Source organism: Cervus canadensis, chromosome 3 (genome assembly GCF_019320065.1).
Source record: "Cervus canadensis isolate Bull #8, Minnesota chromosome 3, ASM1932006v1, whole genome shotgun sequence".
NCBI lineage: Eukaryota > Metazoa > Chordata > Mammalia > Artiodactyla > Cervidae > Cervus > Cervus canadensis.
Genome location: NC_057388.1, coordinates 114,546,893 through 114,567,443, shown reverse-complemented (window position 1 = coordinate 114,567,443; position 20,551 = coordinate 114,546,893). Strand labels below are relative to the sequence as shown.

General features: G+C 39.2%; 1 protein-coding gene across 1 annotated transcript; it reads left to right on the top strand.

Annotated features, from left to right (window-relative positions):
- Positions 1-722: 722 nt before the first annotated feature.
- Positions 723-20,169, top strand: LOC122438897 (methionine aminopeptidase 1-like). The gene is made up of 7 exons (XM_043464226.1): positions 723-863; positions 1,598-1,681; positions 4,375-4,513; positions 5,997-6,128; positions 8,932-9,075; positions 13,906-13,971; positions 16,711-20,169. The coding sequence occupies exons 1-7, from the start codon at positions 774-776 to the stop codon at positions 16,872-16,874; spliced, it is 819 nt and encodes a 272-aa protein (XP_043320161.1). The 5' UTR covers positions 723-773; the 3' UTR covers positions 16,875-20,169.
- Positions 20,170-20,551: the final 382 nt, after the last annotated feature.

Below are 20,551 nucleotides of genomic sequence, written 5' to 3'. Positions count from 1 at the left end.
CAGCATTTATAAAGAGTAGTTTATGGTTATAGTCTTTTTGTCAGATTTTGAAATTGTTATTATACTAGCTTTAATGCTTTTCAGTATATGAATAAATTAAGCTGATTTTATTAGTGAAAATTCTGAGGGCAGTATTTTTCAAACTTTTTTGGATCGTGAACCAGAGTGAGAACTGTATTTTATAACATAATCTATATACATATGTGTGTGTGTGTATAAATTAACAGCCAAACATTTCACAACAGCCTGTATATAGTCTATTTTCTGTTCAGTTTATTTACTTTAAAAAAAAATGTTGAGCCATAGCCCTCTAACAGCCACTAAGTGATCGCAAGTTGCAGTTTGAAAAACACTGACTTAGGTTCCAGTTTTAAAAAATAAATGAGTGTAATTAATTCATCAGTTGTTGATATATGCTTGCTACATAAGGATATGGTCATGAAAACATATATATTAATGATATGGTGCTATTCAAATGTAAATCATTTATTGACCTTATTAACACACTGCCTGTCAAATAATAAATATGCCATCTTGACTGATTTCTAATAAATCTGAAAATTTGTTCTTTAGAATTCTTCCTTCAGTTTGTTTAGCAAATTTCATGTTGAAAGTATTTTTTCAGAAACCCTGACCTGCACCCTCCCATATTATGACATACCATTGTGTGAAATAGACTTGACTATTATTTTATCATTGGGGAGTAATTATGTTTTTATATACTACATCTTTTTGTTCATTTTGGTTTTACTTAGTGATTTTCTTTTCCAGGAATGTCTGAATCTGAGCAAGCTCTTAAAGGTACTTCTCAAATTAAGTTACTCTCATCTGAAGATATAGAAGGGATGCGGCTCGTATGTAGGGTAAGAGTTTTCCTCTCCTCCCAGTATAGGACTTGTTTAAGTAGTTCCAACACATGAAGTCAATGATTTGCTCATGTACAAAGATGGCAAATGTTACACAGTAAGACTGTGACTGGCCATACATATATTTTTTTTTTGAAAAAAATTTTTTATTAAGGTATAGTTGATTTACAGTGTTATAAGTATTAATTTCTGCTGTACAATCTAAGTGATTCAGTTATGTATACGTTCTTTTCCTTTATGTTTATTCCAGGATATTTAATATAGTTTCCTGTACTATGCAGTAACCCTGTTCTCCATCCATTCTTTATGTAATAGTTATTTGCTGTGGTTCTTTGATGAAAATCATTTATCTTATTGTTTTATTTCCCTCTCTTTCCTTCTCCATTGTAGAATTGTGAGAAGCCTCAAACTTCATCACTTGATTATTGTTTAGATTACTTAAGATGTACATTTTCATGTAGAAATCAGTCAAATGTACTAATTAAACTATTTGCTAGCTAGACCAATTTTATTTATATGTTTACACAGACATACATACAAGTTTATTAATGGGTATTAGAAATATATTAGAAATACATGTAAATAGTTATAAAATAAAAATTCAGGATTATAATTTTCAAGGTGAGATTCATTTTGTCAGTATCCCATAAAATCTAAGTTAGTACAGAGGGTACAGATTTCTAATGCTACTTCATTTCTTCTCGAATGTATGAAGTGTTTCTCTTCTACAGCTTGCTAGAGAAGTATTGGACATTGCCGCTGGGATGATTAAACCAGGTGTAACTACTGAAGAAATAGATCATGCTGTACACTTAGTAAGAAGTTTACTTTTATGCTTTAAGAATTTTTTTTATACTGTTAGATGTCTCAGACTTGTAAATAAAGTAAACCTAAGTTCTGAATATCTACACTTGGCTAAAAACTTATTTGAAAGCAAATTTTTCACTTTGTTTCAAATATAAAAAGTATTCAACAGACATTATCCCACCTGTAAGTATCTGATATTGGGGTCTGAGGTAAGCCCGAAGTACCTTGTTTCCGAAACCTCACATTTCATAACATTTTAGTTTAGCTTTTACAAGATGATTAATTTTGTTAGTGCTTTTAGGTAAATCATGCTACTGCGTGTGTCAAATATTCTGAAGTCAAAAAGAATATAACTTCTGAAACTAGTGGTAAAAAATGTTCCCATTTTTTGTCTATTTACAATAACAAGGCTACAAAGAGACCAGACACATGTTTGTAGTAAATATAGTATAGGGATATTAAAAAAAAAATTTTTTTTATTTAGTTTCTTTGACTGTGCTGGGTCGTGGGTGCTGAGCACAGGCTTGCTCTGGCCCTGGCGAGCGGGAGGCTACTCTGCCGCAGCGCACGGGCTCCCCGCCGCGGTGGCCTCCCTTGTGGAGCTCAGACTCGAGGCGTGCGGGCTCAGTGGTGGTGGTACCCCGGTTCACTCGTCTCATGGCGTGTGGGATCCTCCCGGAACAGTGATCGAACTCTTGTCCCCTGCTTTGGCAGGTAGATTCCTAACCACTAAACCACCAGGGAGGTCCCAGTATACTTTTTAAAAGAAAGATTGCTTATTCACCAAGGAGAGACCTTGAAGCCCTGTAGTAGATGAGTGCACACGTGATATGGTTAGGTTGTTCATAACAGAAGAGCAGTAACTAGTTACTAAATCATGTGGGAGGCTAATTAACCCTGCTCTCGTAATCAAACAAATGCAAGTCATAAAACCTTCTAAATTAGGAAGTATTTTAAAGATATTTATGTCCATTACCTCTGTGAAGATGGTGAAACTGGTACTCTTTTACATGCTGATGGGATTTAAATCGGGACTATCCTTTTGGAAAGATATTTGACAATGTGTCTTGAGCTATAAAAATGTCTATAACATTTTTTTTATTTGAAATTATAAATCCTAATTTTGGGATATTCAGTATATTATAAAATATAGTTGACCCTTGAACAACATGGATTTGAGCTGCATGGGCCTTATATGTGAATTTTTTTCAGTAAATATATATATGTACTGTAAATATATTTTCTCTTATGATTTTTAAAATAATATTTTCACTAGCTTACTTTATTGTAAGAATGCAGTGTATAATACATATAACATACAAAGTATGTGTTAGTTTCTGTTTTTGGTAAGATCAGCCGTAGTGTATTAGTAAAATTTGGGGGGCAGTCAAGTTTTATGTGGATTTTGGACTAGGCAGGGAGGGGCTCATTGTGCCCACTCACTGCCCCCGCCCCCCACCGGCCATGGCCCAGGGTTGTATATGGTTATGCACCAGTAGCAGTTTGAATGCCTCCTATAGGCCAGGTACTGTTATGTGCTTCTTTTACCAACTCATCTCATCTCCCAACAACTCTGATGTAGGCACTACTGTCATCTCTATTTTACAGATTAGGAAACTGAGGCAGAGACAGGTTCAGTTGCCCATGGTTATTCAACTTGAAAGTACTGGAGCTGGCATTTTTAGCCAATGCAGTCTGCTTCTGTGTGTTCTTAACTACTGTGTGTACTGCTGTGAGAATTATAGAAGCAGATTGTTAAAGGAAAAATGATAGGCATGTAGTTATTGGTTATAATATTTATAGTTGAAAAAACTAAATTTTCAGTAATAGTAGAATTACCAATAAAATTATAGTGCATTTCACAAACTGTATTTTAGGCAGCTGTTTAAAAATTACTAGTCTGAAGACTGCGGCAATATGGAAAGAGAATTATGTATGCCGTGACTACCATTGGATCAAAACATCCAAGTAACATAAGGCTTGTTTATGGAGAACTAGATCGTTTTCTTAGTGATTGCTTTGTTGTTCCCGCATGAATGTTGTTCTGTATGAATGTCTCTGGAGATGCTTTGAAAGTGGAAGCATTAGTTGCTCTGTCAGGTCTGACTCTTTGTGACCCCCTGGGCTGCAGTACACCAGGAGTTCTAGTACACATGGAATTCGCCATCCATGGAATTTTCCAGGCAAGAATCCTGGAGTGGGTAGCTATTCCCCTTTCCATGGGATCTTCCTGAACCAGGAATTGAACCCTGGTCTCCCACGTTGCAGGCAGAGTGGCAGATTCTTAATTATTACTAGTACTCATTTTTTTGTTCATAGGGATAGAGGCATTTATATAAGAAGTTAAAATTAACTGTGCACATTAATATTTACTTTAATGTATTTTTCATAAGGAGTCAGTAATTCTAAAATAAATCTTCATATAATGACATTTGTATATGTTTGTAAATCTTTGTCATGCGTGAATTGCTTTTGCAATTATCAGTAAACTGGTTTGCTGACTGTTAGAAGCCCTACTGTTTGATATTAAAGGTAGTATCTACTATTGTTTCTAAAATAAAATATTAAATAGGTTTTTCATTAGGAACATCTGTACAACAAATTTTTCCACATTTTTCAAATTTTAAAATCTGATTAATTGCATGCATACTAGCTTTTTCTTTTGCACATTCCAAATTACCCTATTTTTAATTTATTATAGGCATGCATTGCAAGAAATTGCTATCCTTCACCTCTGAATTATTATAATTTCCCCAAGTCTTGTTGTACTTCAGTGAATGAAGTGATTTGCCATGGAATTCCAGACAGACGGCCCTTGCAAGAAGGTGATATTGTTAATGGTAAGAAATGTGTGACTTTTGTTGCTGTGAGCAAAGAAACAAGATTTTGGGAGTCTGATAGAGACTTGCATTTTGTTCACTTGTCTTTAACTTACTTTTTTTCATATTTAAAACTTAAATTTAAAATCTCTGGAAACCTATTTTGTGGTTTTCAGTTAAGTGCTTTTAAGATACTTCTAATATAATGTGTTTGTTACAAGTTCTTTAATGCAGAATTTTAATATGTGACTGGTAAATGGAGGTTGTCAATGAAATGTGGAACTAATAATTGATTCAAGTGGGATTGTTTTTCTTACTCCTTTTAGTCCACTATTACAGATAAAGAGAATTTATTAGTAATATGTGAAGACCTTAAGAAAAAAGGCTCAAAATCCTGCAGAAGTACTGTCCTTGATGTTAAGAATTAAGAAGTTCAGAAAGTGGCTTTAGGCACCACTGTGTTAAGCTATTTTGGGAAACTGCGAGTGCAGAGAAAGAAGCTGCCAAGACAGTTCCGTCTGTAATTAAAAAATAAACTGATGAGTTAGGCTCCCCTCGATGATATTTTTAATATTGATGAACTTGGTTTCTTTAAGATACTTTCAAGAATCTATGTATCAAACAAGGGAGCATGAGCCCAAGTGTTAAAGGCTACAGAGAATGGACCAGCTGTGATGCTGGCTGTGAATGGTAGTGGAGACTTGACTGACAGTTTTTATCTGAATTGTTTTTGCTGCAGTTGGAGTATCAGTTTATAAAACTCCCTAGATTTTGAGAGGTCTGCCCAATGCTAATTTACATATAAGCTCTTTTTTTGCATGCATGCATATTATATGAGGTTTTTCAGGAATGTGTGTGTTGTGCTAGAGCCAGGACACCTGTACTGTGATATTATAACTTGATTGAAGATTTGTGGTTTAAAAATACTAATTCAGTGTCCTCTCAAAGATACATTTATTTTAGCGTAGCTTAGCGGTGTAGTGGTAACCTATATTTTTAAATATGAAGACAGAGAAGTATGAATAGTCACAAATAAGTGAGGCAAATGAGTTTTTGAAAAATAATTGTAGAACAGTATAAATGTTTCTGTTTATTGATTGAATAGGATGAGGAAAAACTTGTTAAAGATAATGAGAGAAAGCAGTATTTTCTGTTTAATGTCACAGTGTGGCAGAGTCCTTCGTTTAATGTTATTAACTTGGGTTATTGATCTTGCTGGAATGTATCCTGGGGGATAGATTATTCTTTTGCCATAAACGAGCTAATCGCTTCTCTAAGAGCATTGAAGCCCACCATCGGGCTTGTGCTGCGTGACCATGGACGTGTCCTCTACAGTGAGTTTAGGTGTATTATAGACAAGAAATATCTATTGGGTGTTATGTATTCATTGGTGTTGCTTAGAAGTTATCTTCTTCATTAACCTGCTTGATTCTGTCATGTCGGCAAAACTTGAATTTTGAGATAAAAATGAATGTGGTCTTTATGTTTGCACATTCTTTTGCAGTGGACATCACTCTTTATCGGAATGGTTATCATGGGGACCTGAATGAGACATTTTTTGTTGGAGACGTGGATGAGGGAGCTCGGAAACTGGTTCAGACCACGTATGAGTGCCTGATGCAAGCCATTGACGCAGGTGAGGCTCAGTGCTGGGCACCCGCTGAAGCTGCTGGGTAGCGTGGGCCTTGAGTGACCTGTCATTGCACCATGCATGCCTTGTCCCTTCCAGCTGTGCTTCTGCCCTACCCGCCTTAGCTTTGGGTCTGGCAGCAGTAGGTTTAAAGGTGACTTGAGAATCCCTTGATGAAGATGGACTGGATTATTGCTTTGTCTTGTCTATGATTTATCTTCCTTTTCATTGGCTGATAAATGGGGAAGAATGTGTGGATAGTTCCAGACTGTAACTTTTCTCCTACTTTTTAATTCTTTCATAAGTGTTCTGTTCTCTTATTATAAAAAACTGTAAGACTGCATCAGATTATGAGAGAAAAATATGAGTGATTTTCCTTTATACTTGTCTCTCCTTTTTTTTTTTAATCTCTCTTTTCCAGAGGTGTCCACTTTTAACATTTAGGTTTTTTTATCCACAGTACATTATTACACATAATTGTATGTATGTGTTGAGTTAGGTTAAATGGAATCATAATATTTGTAGTATTCTGTAATTTAGTACTTTTTCAACTAATAATATCTTAGAGATCTTTCCATATTAGAATATGTACATATCTGCATGCATAGATCTACCCATTCTTTAAATTGCTTTATATTTTATTCCACAGTATAAAAATGTCTACAACTATTCCCCTACTGGATTTTGGTGTTTTCCAGATGTCTTGCTATTATAGTGAATAATGTCTTTGGTGAGGTGTATTTCTGTGGGATTTTTCTCAGACTGTGTCTGTCTTTGTTCATACAAACAGTTCATCCATGGTTTTTAAAAATTTATGCACTATCTTGTGAGAAAAGAGAAAGAAAGGCTTGTTGCAAATGTAAACAGACTATTAGAAGGACAGTTTGAGGGCAAACAACTCTTCAGTTGAAATCCATAGCATTTCAGCATTATTGGTCAATGTATTATCCAGCCCTGCCCCCACTATTAAATAGATCTGATGTATCGTCTGCACTATATAGGACAGGACAGGGTTCTTAGGCAAACAGAGGAGATGATGTAATTTTCACTAATTTAATAAAGTCGGAGGAATGAAAAATGAAAGCATGTGATTATTTTTATATATCAGCATGTGAGATTTTCCTTTCCTTTTCATTCACTGTTGATTATACTTGAAAACTTTGATATTCACGGTGGTATTGTGAGATGAGAACTTTAATATTTAGTATCTTATTTTGGAAGCTTTAGGTTTAAATAATTTTTAGAGTTTCTGTGTTCAATATTTATATCCCTTTTGCTTTTCTATGAGTTGATCGAAATAACCAGATAGCTGGAATGTTGTTTTACAAAGTCACAGGAATGAAACTTGCCAAGGAACCAAAATCTTTAGAACAATAGACAGCCAAGAGTAGAAGTTGGCTAATCTCTGGGAAGTGCTGTTAACTGCTGTGTATGGATCATTCCTGCCTGTTGTTTTCTGATGATTTGACTGCCCACCCTGGTTCAGAGCTCTGGAGAGTTGAACCAGCTGTGAAGTTAGCTTTCCAGAATAGGGCTCCTCAGCCTGCACGTCCGTGGCGCTCTGAGTCTGCTGATACGCCGTCGTGGGGACCTGTCCTGTGTATCACAGGAGGCTCAGCAGCATGCCTGGTCTCTCCTCGCTGGAGGCCGGTTGCACTACCTCTCCAGGTTGTAACAGTCACAAAAACGTCTCCAGATTCTATGAAGTACACCCCTGGGACCAGAATGGCCTCTGGCTTGAGAATTAGGGAGAAGTCTCCATTCTCACACTGCATCATTATTGTTGTACAGGTGTTTCCTTTATTGTATGTGCAGCATGGGTTAAAATTTTGCTTTCCTCCCTGCTGACTGGGGCTGGTCAGAAGGCTTGGGTGGGAATGGAAGAAAATCATTATGCAAGTCAGTATGTTCCTCAGAAATTGTTAATCTCCCCTGCCTCACCTCCCAATAAAAAAACAATCAAGCTGGTCCATATGGTTAAGAGCTAGTAAATGTTATGAAAATGATTCCTTAAGCCATTTGCCCAGAAATGTGATTGGCTGGAGGGGATATGGTGTGTCTGAACCTCAGGTTGGAAATGAACCGGCAGAGAAGGAGACTGTAGGGAGGGGGGACCCCCAGTACTGTGGCTGGACCCCCCATGAGTCCAGCAGAGCCCAAATCCTGGGGTCCCAGTGCTAGGAGAGTCGTAGCAACAATAAGAACCATTCTTCTGGTTTTTATTTAAACAATGGTGAAAGTCATAAAAAGTAAACAGGGCAGGAAGTATATAGTGAGAAGTACCTTTCTACATCCTACTCCCAAGATTTTATTGAGAGGCAAATGAACAATTTGAGAACCACTTACATGGGGATAAAGATGCCCAGGGGAAGCAATTCTTTGAAAAGTTGACCAGACTGAAACTAAAGAGAAGTCAGTTTCCTTGATGAATGTTCCTTTTTCTCCTGATGCTCTTTATTCTCTTATCTCTCCTGCTCGCTTTAATGGAAAGCCCACTGACCTTAGAGAAGGTGAGGAAGAGAAGTGTGTTTTCCAGTCTCTTTGTTCAGAGAGCAGTGGTGCCTCTCCCAGCCGCTGACTCTGCACAGACCCTCCTCTTCTGCAGCAGAGGAGGAACCAGGTGCTGCCGGCTTGACTCTCAGCTTCACCGTTTCCCGGCAGTCTCGCCTCTCTGAGCTTCGGTTTCCTCATCTTGAAAGTCTTACGTGTAGGCGTGTAAAACCAGAATGGTTCCTGGCATAGACAGTGATTGCTTAGTAATTATCAGTTATTCTTTCTGTTTGCCACCAGTCTTCTCTTTTCCTTTCAGTAAAGCCTGGTGTTCGATACAGAGAATTGGGAAACATTATTCAGAAGCACGCACAAGCCAATGGATTTTCAGTTGTTCGAAGTTACTGTGGGCATGGAATCCACAAGCTTTTTCATACAGCCCCCAATGTACCCCACTACGCCAGTAAGTACTGTCCAAAGAGTTTGTCTTGGCTAGCTGTTTATTTAGCAGATCTTTTTTCCCAAACATGTAACAGGACCCACTGTTTTGCATCTATTAGAATAATCTGTTAGCTGTTATAAATAGCTCCGCAAAATGTGTATACTCTGCACATAGCTTGCTCTCAATAGTCCAAAGCCTGTGTGTTTGGTCACAGTTGGGGGTGGATGGAACAGTTATTCTTTGATGCAGGCTCTTGTCACTTTCAGCGCATAGCTTTCAGGGTCACTTTGGGGGTTCCCTTTCTGATCTTACAGATATTGGGGAGGAGGGGAGAAGCATGGAAGGGTACGCTTGGGAAGTTTTAGTGGGCCAACATGGACTTGGCACAAATCACTTGCATTTACTTTTCATTGGCAGGAATTCAGTCGTATGGCTACACTAACTGCAAGGGAGGTAGGGAAATGTGATCTAGCTGAGTACCCTGGAAGAAAAGGAAAATAGTAATTTTGGTGAACAGCCAACACTCCCTGCCACATGTATTCTGACTCCTTAGATGAAATTGATTCCGCTAAGTTTGATTTGAGTTCTTAATACATGTCAGATATTGCGTTCTTTGTTGGTATAAATAGAGGAGAATAGACAAAGTATCCTTTCCTCAAATTGAGTGCTGTCTGATAGATTAACAAGGACGTGTTGGATGATTAGTCTTACAGAACCTTTTCTCTTGAAGAGATAAGACACATGGGAGTAAGTTTGTTATTTAGTACTGGAAATGAAAGCTGTCCACATTAGGTAACATAAGAAGGAATTTAATAAATATAGAGGAGCCACTGCTATGTAGAGACTTTCATATACCTTCTTGGGCTTAGGTTTGCTCATATATACAATATCAGGGAATGGTACCTACTCTAGAACCTGTTACTAGAATTAAGTGAGATCTTGCTTGGAAAGCACTTAAAGTTAACTTTTAGAATGACGATGCTGATGATGGTGATGATTTATGTTATCTCGTTTGTGCATCCCAAGTCTATGAATAATTTCTTAGCTCTCTTTTTAAAAAGCGGAGTCTGTGCTTAGGGAACTGATTTACTTAAGTCCACACAAACTAGTGAATAAATGTCAGGGGTAGGATTGGTACCTGGGTTCTGTCTGCCTTTCGAGAATCAGTCTTTGCCTTGCTGCCTAGTAAGGATGTAAGCAGTTTGGCGCTGAGTCTTGGAGAAATAAAGAATGAGATTTTGGTTTGCTGGAGAAGATGCGGAAGAGCATTCCACATGGTGGGGAAGCATGAATAGGTGCTTCAGGTTGAGACAGACTGAACAGAGACAGGATAAGTTTGGGCTAAGGGTTACGTGTGAGCCAGAAATGGGCAGTGCCAGATGGAAGATGTCTGACTTCATTTTTAAGGAATTGCAGAACATTTTTTGGCAGAAGAATGGCAAGGTGAAGTTGCTGTTTTGAGAAGATAAATTTAGCAGTGGTGCATGGGATGTATTACAAGTGTGAGCTAGCCAGGCTTGTCAGCCTAATGCACAGTTGTTTCCGTAAATCCAGGTGTGAGGTGGTAAAATCCAAGACATCAATAGTTGTGACGAGAAAGGGAAACGAGTGAGAAACCTCTGAACAGGAGAAGCTAGAGAAGTCACTTAAGCATAGCATTTGACATAAATCAGTAAGGGTTTATTAGCAGACCACAGGGTCCTTTTTATTTCAGCTGGAATTGTGCGCAAAGTAAAAGCTAGCAATAGATAATAAGTAGCCGACTTTGTTCCTTCCTGCTAAGCCCTGTGGTCACCTATTGTGCGTTCCCTTTAACAGTGGAAGTAGCTATTCTGATGCCAGTGCTGTGTGCCACACGTGTGCATGCCTGTGTTTTGCGTGTGGAAAAAACGTGGGCAAGGGAGAGAATGAAAAAAGCACCCTTACTTGCAGAGTAACAGACTCAGGTTTAGGTATGGCCTGTATGAAGAGAGGCTTTACTTGCTTATTTGAATTTTGTTGGAACATAGTAGATCAGAGTGTTGTGCTAGTTTCCGGTGTGCAGCAGAGCGGCTCAGTTAATGTTGTTGTTTAGTTGCTCAGTCGTGTCTGACTCTTCTGCGACCCCGTGGACTGTAGCCCGCCAGGCTCCTCTGTCCATGGGATTTCCCAGGCAAGAATACTGGAGTGGGTTGCCATCTCCATCTCCAGGGGATCTTCCTGACCCAGGGATCAAACTGGCATCTCCTGCTAGGCAGGCAGATTCTTTACCATTGAGCCACCAAGAACACAGTAAAGTGAATCAGTTATACATATATCCACTCATTTTTAAGATTCTTTCCCCATGTAGGTCATTGCAGGGTGTTGAGTAGAGTTCCCTATGCTGGGCAGTAGATTCTTACTAGTAATCTGTTTTATATGTAGTGGGTATATGTCATGAAGAAAGATTTTTTAAAGGAAATAAAATTTATGGGAGAAGGAGATACAGGTCAGTGATGATAGTGTCAGCACAGTATGGCTCCACTGATAGACAAGATGTGCCTCTTGAGTTTCATGTTAAGCTGCTTAATTAGAAATAAACAATTCTGAAAAAAGAAACAAGGACCCATGTATACTTCATTTCATCCACTTTGCTGTATTTATGAAAAGTCAAGTGTTAATAGGGTTAAAATAAAACATGTTGTGGTCTCTTTAGGGAAACATTAAAGGAAGCTACTGGAGTCTTTGTACAGCAGAGGCTTTTGAATGTAAATGATCCCTTCTTTAACTTGTAACTCCGTATTCCTAAGCAACTGAGTGTGAAACCAGGAACTTGTTGTGTCCCTTACCTGCACGTCCTGTATAAAAGAGGTCTTTGTTAAGATGAGTGCTTATGTGCTTCCTTATCATTGTGGTTTGGAAGTGAAGGTGGTTCTGCCCTACCTGAGAATATGTATCACGGTAGTTCTGTGAGGCAGACGGTAGAGCAGGTGCACGTTTTTGTAGAAGTCCTCAGCAGTATTATCTGCTGTAGTGTAGACACTCAGATGATGTGTTTGTTGAGTGAGCTGTGTTGAGAAACTGAAACCATGAGTCAGAGTGAGCTGGGAACTGTAACTTCCTGAAGAGTGAATCAGTGGCGGAAACAGGAGAACTTGGCTTCTCTTCATCAGCGCCGTCCAGTGGAATTATACATGGGGCACATAGGTAACACCAAGGACTTCTCTGGTAGCTGGGACGGGAAAGCGTCTGCCTTCAGTGTGGATGGAGGAGCCTGGTAGGTTACAGTCCAGGGGGTTGCAAAGAGTTGGACACAACTGAGCGACTTCATTTTCTTTTTCACATCCATGTAATACTAAAACTTCTAGTTGTCCTATTCAAAAGTAAGAAACAAATAGAGTTAATTTTATATTTTAAATCTATTACATTAAAAATATTAGCATTTCAACATTTAGTCAGTGTAAAACAATCATTGAGATATAGTGCATGCTTTTTTTGTCTTTGAAATCAGCATATGTTTTACATGTACATTCTGACTTGCCACTTTCCAAGTGTTTAGCCTCATGCACCCAGGTGCTGGCTGTATCAGCCAGTACACTTCTCGATTCTTTTATCCATTTTTATTTCTGTGATACTGCACTGACTATTTTGATATCCCCAAGGGCATATGACCAAATCTATATATGCAATAAATTGCATGTCATTTGGAGGGAAAGTTCATGAAATTAGAGATAAAAAGTCAAAATTGTTTTTTGCCCCTCAGCTTTTTATAATAATTTAGAAACTCCTGCTTTGGAATCTGTAGGTTGTTTATTTTGGCAACACCTAAGATAGTGGAAAGCGGCATGATTGCTGTTCACAAGGAAAGGTGTGCAGGGATGTAAACGTGAGGGTGAAGGTAGAACAAACCTAGGCAGAGCTGTTGAATAGAATCAGCCTGTTGAATAGACCCAGTGGACACGTTGGTCACCATCTGCAAGCTCAGCAATCTTATCGAGAAAGCCTGAAAGCCGATGCTCTCGCCACCTGGTGGTCAGGCAGACAAAGTGCAGCCAGCCGTTTACTGATGCTCTTAGCAGCTCTTGATTTTTATTCTGAAAGTTAACTTGTTCTCCATTTTTGAGATTGTCTAAAAAGACCTGTACCTCTTTCAAATGTTTGGCCTATTTGGGGAGATGGCAAGTCTGGACACTAACAGTTGAGTTTCTCATGATGATCCTGAAGAATATGTATTGGCAAACTTGGACAAAGTAGGAGGGAGAAATGGGAATTTTGTTTCCAGTAAAAAAAGGAATAATCCTGCCAGCATTAAAAAAAAGTAGGTTAGTGTGCAGGGTTTTTTTTTTCCCTTCCCAAGATAAGACCATTTTTTACAAAACTTTAAAAAATGGTACAGTTGTTTCCGTGGGCTGTGCCCCTACCTCCACCCCCACATCCACACCCACTCCTGTCCCAACCAGGAGATTTGCAGCTTCTGGCATAGTCTGAAATATCTTGTTCTCCTTTATACTGTCATACTTGGATAAGTGTGGAACTTTGTTGGTTACATTGCTTTTCTAATCCTGCTATAACATAAATGGAGGTACTTCCGCTTTCATAGAAGTACTAGCCACATCTGAAATCCAGTCTAGGGCATCTCTGTATTTTCCTAGAGAAAACATAAGCAAAATGAAGTATGCCTAGGACAATATCTGCCACAGAGTAGGTGGTTTTCAGAGCACCCCTGTTTGCTGAATGATCTACTTTAAGAAAGGGGAGTCAGGAGAGGAGAAATTCGTTAATATAAGAATCCCTCATGGGAATGTAAGTTGTGTACTTTTTCCAGGGAAGTGTTTAACAATATGCTGTAGGTTTTTTGCTGTGTTCTGAGATTTTTTTTTTCTTTAATTTCAGAAAATAAAGCAGTTGGAGTGATGAAGGCTGGCCATGTATTTACAATTGAGCCAATGATTTGTGAAGGTGAGGAAAAATGGATGCTGTAACAGTCTATAATTGAATTTTTATTTATGTTTGGTTACTCATGATCAGATTAGTAGGCTGCTCGGTATTGCTTTGTTTCCACTCCCTGTCCCCTCTTGAACTTGATTCAGTATCATGTAGAGAACTGAAAATTGTAACTGTTGGCAAAAAAGCAGTACTTTCTCCATGGTGATTCGTCTGCTGTTAGTAGATGCTGAAGTACTTGAATCCTGGTCCCTTTTCATAAAGCTTCTGTCAAAGGGTGTATTGTAATAATTGGTTGCCTCCATCAATCAAAGCAGTGTGGAAATTGCTGCATGTCTTGGTGTGGGTGAGAAGGAGGGGCGAAAAGGAAATTAGAGCCATTTTTTTTTTTTTTTTGAGGCAGACACAGTTATTTAATTCTCCACAACTTATGAGGTAGGTGCTGTCCCCATTATCCATGAGAACAAACTGATTTTTGAAGAGGTTAAGTGTTTAATAACTTGCCCAGAGTCACTTAGCTAGTTATGTAGCAGAATTTGTGGGACTCTATAAAGTCATGCATGCGCTGTTCTGCCTCTTCGGGGTCTGGACTTTGGTCAGCAGGTGCCGTCATCACACAGCTGCTGTGGAGAAAGCCCAGCCCAGACATGCTTCGCCCTGGCAGTTTTATGTCCCTGCTGTTGTCGGCCGCTGTGGCAGGCGCATGACAGCCATGATCGGGGTCTTGACTCGAGCCCTCACTGAGGCTGTCGGAGTAATAACCGGGGCCTCCTTCACCAGCTGCCTGTTGGGATTAGGGGATGCAGAGTGAGGCGGCAGTCGTTGAGCTCTTGCGTCCTGTCCCCTGTGTTAATGGGGTCCCCTCAGGATCCTTCCAGTCTTTTTTATAACCTAGTCTTCAGAGTGGTACCTCATGACTTCTACCAGATTTTCTTCCTTAGAAGTGAGTCACTAAACCCAGTCCACACTGAAGGGAAGCATTGGAGGTTGTTTTAGAGGCTGCCATCTTAACCTGATCCTTTGTTCCCTTTTCTGTAAAATGGAAGTTAAAACCTTTATCTTTGATCTGAATGCCCAGGGCTGTGGTAAGAATTAAGTGAGATGATTTGTATTAACACAAAGTACCTTTAAATTAGGGCTCTACAAATGTAAGATACTGTTTTTGTCACTCCCCAGAAGAACGGTGACCGTGTTTAAGCAACTGTAAGATAAGTAAGTGTGATGGCAGAGAAAGGCAAGGACAAGGAGGGGAAAGTGTATTTTGGTTATGTACCTGTTTTCATGAACAGGCACTTGACTTCCCTGGTGGCTCGGGCGATAAAGCGTCTGCCTACAATTCAGGAGACCCAGGTTCAATTCCTGGGTCAGGAGGATTTCCTGGAGAAGGAAATGGCAACCCACTCCAGTATTCTTGCCTGGAAAATCCCGTGGACGGAGGAACCTGGTAGGCTACAGTCCATGGGGTTGCAAAGGTTGGACATGACTGAGCGACTTCACTTCTTTACTTCAGAGTGGTGTTTCCTGGAGTAAGCAAGTAACACTGTGTTGAGCTGGTTCAGATAATCATCAAATTATACCAGATCTACTTCAGTGTAACTAAGCTAGGCTAAATCCCAGCTCCATAGTGGGAAGTGTCTAATTCAAAGAGGAATTTCCTCAGAATAGTAGTCAAATATATTTGACTTGACATTAGTAAAGAATCTGCTTCAGTAGATAACAGTAAAATTAAAGAAGTATTAATGTCTTCAATCCATTTGTGGAAAGATCATTAATTACATTGAAAACTATCTATTCATTCATCGTTAGATGGTTGACAAAGCATGAGTTAACTTTCTTTAACTGCCTCATATTTTCTTCTTAAACTGGGATTTAATGTTGCAGAAGTAGGTTACCTCACTACTTTATACTCTGGGATTTGTCTGAGGCAGTAAGATCTAATATTTGGTAAAGAGTATTCAAAATAAAGAATATTATTATTTTTTAACACCTAATTTGGAGACAGGAACATCTCTCTACGCTAGTTTAGTAGTGTCTGGAATTGTAGAACCTTGTAATTCCACTGCTGTCTTCCCTGCCCTACATCTCACGCCCATTTTCTCTTTTTCTCATTTTTCTTCATTGTCTCCCAGCTTCTTTCACTGTCATTTCCTTTCTAACCCATTCTGCCTCATCATAATTTTTAAATTCTCTTGCCAAGAAACTCCTGTTTCTTTCTCTTTGCCCTCTTTCTGGTTACAGGGGTGTGGCCTACAATATAATCTATTCTCACCATTTATGTGCCTGCCATTTAAAAGTTACAAGGAATTAAATGTTATAATAAAAGTATAAAAAGTTACCTTATTTCCTTCACAATATACGCTGGCTATGGTTTAGTCAGATGCCAAAGTTATATCAGGAGAGAGCTAAATTCTTTAATGTAGTCCTGGGATGAGTGGTAATCCGTATGTTTACAAAAAGGAAACTGAGTGCCTTTATTTTGGAAACAGCGTCTTCATTCAGTAGTTGCGAAGGATACAAAACGTGAAGTTGTCAAATTTAGACATTATTATTGCTTCATTGAACTGAAGACCAAAATGAAGTTGGAAAGGCTTTAGCTTAAACAGATGATGTGCGCAGGAATCTTAATAATGAGTTGTAAAATTAGTTTTCTGAGCTACCCAGGGATAGAGGAGCACCGGCAAGTACACTTCCCTAGAGTGTACTTAGAAAACGGACTGAGTGGTAGAATTAAGAGATGGTGTTTGTTCGTTTCAGGTGGATGGCAGGATGAAACCTGGCCGGATGGCTGGACGGCGGTGACGAGAGATGGGAAGCGATCAGCCCAGTTCGAGCACACTCTGCTGGTCACGGACACGGGCTGTGAGATCCTGACCCGGCGGCTTGATAGCGCGCAGCCTCACTTCATGTCCCAGTTTTAATTTCCCCCGAGACGGCACATCTCACTTATACTTTCTGGCCGTACTCCACATTTTATTGAGAGTACAGAATGGAAGAGGAAATTTTTTTATTACTTGTTTTGTTTTGACTATCGATAAGGAAGGACTACAACATCTGACGTGTCCTCAAGAACTTGTCTTGGGTCTGAAAAGGCCAAGAAGAATAAAGGAAGCATTTCTCAACTCCCCCCACCGTCCCTGCCCCGCCCACAAATCTCTGCACCCCTGTTTTTCTTCCTTGCCCTTTGAGCACTTTTACTTAAACCTGCTTCTAGTTGCTTCTGTCACTGCCACCGCTGGGCCAGCACCGCCAGCTGCTTTCCAGGTGAGTGCTGGAGAGGAGAATCCTTGAGACTTCTGCAACATACGTTGCTCCCAATTTTTTTTTTTTTAATATTATGTATGTGTGGAAGTATATACGTATATATTTTAAATTCCGTGTATGTAATTACTAAATACTATGTGACTTGGGGTTTGTGCTCATTCTGCCCTGATGGGGTTCTGTGCTGTCATAAACGGACCCATCGTTTGCAGTGATTTAATTCCCAGCTGGAAATTGGCTTCCCTCCTTCCCCTGCTAATTCTTTACGCTTATAATTGTGCATAAGAAAGCACTCGGTCAGTGAGACCCTCCAGTGTGGGCTCTGTGTGAGTGAATGTATGTAGCAAAATCCACTTTGGACAAACGTTATCAGGTTTTTAAAAGTCAAGTTTATGGCAGAAACAGCTGTGCTCCAAGCGGAAGCTGGCTGTTGCAGAGAATGACGTTTTTGTAATATGTTGCTATTTCAGACCTCTGTTTGGTCATTATGGGAGGAAAAACGCTCCCTTCCCCTCTCTGTCCTACTTCAAGGGCATACCTTGCAAAGATACTCAGAGAAGGCTGGAGGTTGCAATGTGGAAGTTGGGGAAGAGAGTTCTGAAGCCTCTCCAGCAGGGAGCAGAGTCTGGAAGTGCTGACGTCTGGTACAGCTGGTGGTGGGGTGGAAGGACATCTCTGGAGGTTGGACAGTTCCCTTGGAGTAGGGATGCGCTGTCCTGGGTGTGCTGAAATCACACTTCTCCTTTACACAGTTGGGAACCTCATTAGACATGACCTTCGTTGCCCAGCCTCTGTGCTTCTTTCAGTAGTTCAGTCCCAGGTGGGAGAGTATCCAGTGAAGACAGATCAAAGTCATTGTCACTGGAGAATACTTGATTCCCGGGTATCTGGAAACTGTATGCGAAGGTAATTTGATTCCACTGACATGTCACACTTGTAAGAGACATCTTTCCCAGAGTGCCTCGGACCTTTATTGCTTTAAAGGAATTACGATAATGTTTTCATTACTTTTTATTATTTTAATGATTTAGTAATGTGGCTGAATCTGGTATAGACTTTTGGGGGTATGTGTGTGAAATTTTTTATCAAACTGTAATATTTGTGAATGGAATGCCTTGCAATATAAATGTTAATATAATGTGTAAAGGGAGATTAAAAAGTTTGAATGATTATTCTGCCACATGGTTGTTAACTTTGCCGCATTTTGTTTGGGATTTTAGAAAGAAGTGGTGGGAAATGGGGTGGCTGAGTTCACCATCTAAAATAAACACTTGACTATTTGAGTAAAAATACTTTTTAATGTTGAATGACTGTATAAAAATTCCACTCCTGTGTTTAGTTCAGCAGTCTACTAGTAGTATTTGAGATGTAACCATGTTTCTGAGAGTCATTTAAGACAAAGATTGCCACACAGGTAGGGCAGCATTTTCTGTACTGATCATAGAATTAGTGGTGTGGGCTTATTCAGTGTCTACTTTTAGAAAACAAGCTCAAGGAAAAAAATCTTGGTGGGATGGTTTTTTGTTGTTGTTAAAACACCACACTGGTGATGATGCTTTTCTCTGTTTGGGAGATGTAAAAACAGTATGGAGCTCTAGTCTAATTGTATGTGTCTAATTACAAATATTTATTAGGTTTAGATGAGAAAACACCTAGGGTAGTTTTATCATTCTGCCAACTTGTCAAAATGTCAGTGTGGTAACTTTTTATTTTTTGTATTAACTTTTAAAATATTTTTTTTTCCCCTGCCAGTCATTCAGCCCCCTTATAACTTAGAAGGGAAACATGTTTGCATTTCATCTTCCGTTTATGGCTTTTGGTGACAAAATGTGTAAAGGTGAATTAGAACCCACTCACCAGCACTTTTGTATCACTTGTCACCCTCACGTCTAAATTGCTAGGAAGATGTTTAGGAGTTTGCCATCTTAGCTGACTTCTGTTTGTCCTGTCATCGCTCTGGCTTTTCACTGAGTTTGATTAAATTCGAGAGACGGATGCTGCACTTTGCTGAAGCCCCCAAATTGTGTCTGTAAGCTATTTCTGCCCCCTTCCCCCGCCGCACGCTTTTTTAACTTCTAGCTTTTAATTTTGAAGGTTTTTCGAATTTACAGGAAGCTGATAGTGCAGTGAAACACCCATATGCCCTTTCCTGTGTTCAGCAGTTGTTACTGTGCCTCGTCTCGATGTAATCAGCATTTTTCTTTTGAGAGGAATGGCGTCGTACTTTATCTGCTGCTGTTGCAGCATCTCTTTTAAAACGTAAGGACGTTTCCTACACGGTCATTGTACAGTTGTCACACCCCAGGAACTAACTGAATGTTCAGAGTTGTCCGAGGTATAGTACACATTGACACCTGAGTCAGCTTTCTCCAAAGTGTTCTTTGTTTTAAATGCAGAGTGCAAACCCATGGCGTTCAGTTGTCATCTGTAGGTTTTTTTTTTTTTAAACTGTAGAACAACCCTTTTCCATCTTTTTTTGACCTCTTATGAAACTGACACTTGAGAAAGTAGGCTCCCCCCCACTCTGCCCACTTATTTTTGACTATCAGCGTTAGCTTATTGATTGTTTCCAAAAGTGTTGTCACTCCTCTGAATGTTCCATATTTGGCCAGTGGAAGCACCTTTAAGCTTATTTATGGGTCATTTTGCTCTATGCCTATCAGTCTTTGGGCGTGTTCTTGCTTTTTGCCATATGTTCTAAGTTTGTCATATACTTTTCCTGTCCCAGACTGGGAACTGGCTACTTCTCCAAGGAGCCCTGGTTTCTCTTCATGAGGAATGGTATTTGGAAATCAAGATCTGGGTTGCTGCTGGGGTGTTAATTGCTCCTTGGCCCTTTCAGGGAACAGAGCCAGGCAATGCATTTTTTATAAATTCATGTTGATGTATGGCAAAAACCATCACAATATTGTAAAGTAATTATCCTCCAATTAAAAAAATTAATTAAAAAATAAATCATGAATTCACTCTGTTACTTTGATTTCAAATTTAACACTAGTCTTCCTCACCCTTCCCTGCTTCATATTTGTATTTTCCTTCTCCCATGGTGAGAATTTTGGTTCTGAACAACACTAATATTTACTTATTTGCTTGACTCTACATGACATGTAAAATAATACCAGAATTACAACACCAAAATCACTACCAACAGTAAACCTAAGTGCAAAATTTGTGGTTGCTCCTATTCTTGGAACATATCTCACTAGGAGGGTACTGGTCTAAAAGTTACTTGAAGTAATTCATTTTGATTCTGCTGTATTCTAAATTTCATAAATCATGCATGTGCTGCTTGTTGCTAAGTTGTGTCTAACTCTTTTGCAACCCCATGGACTGCAGC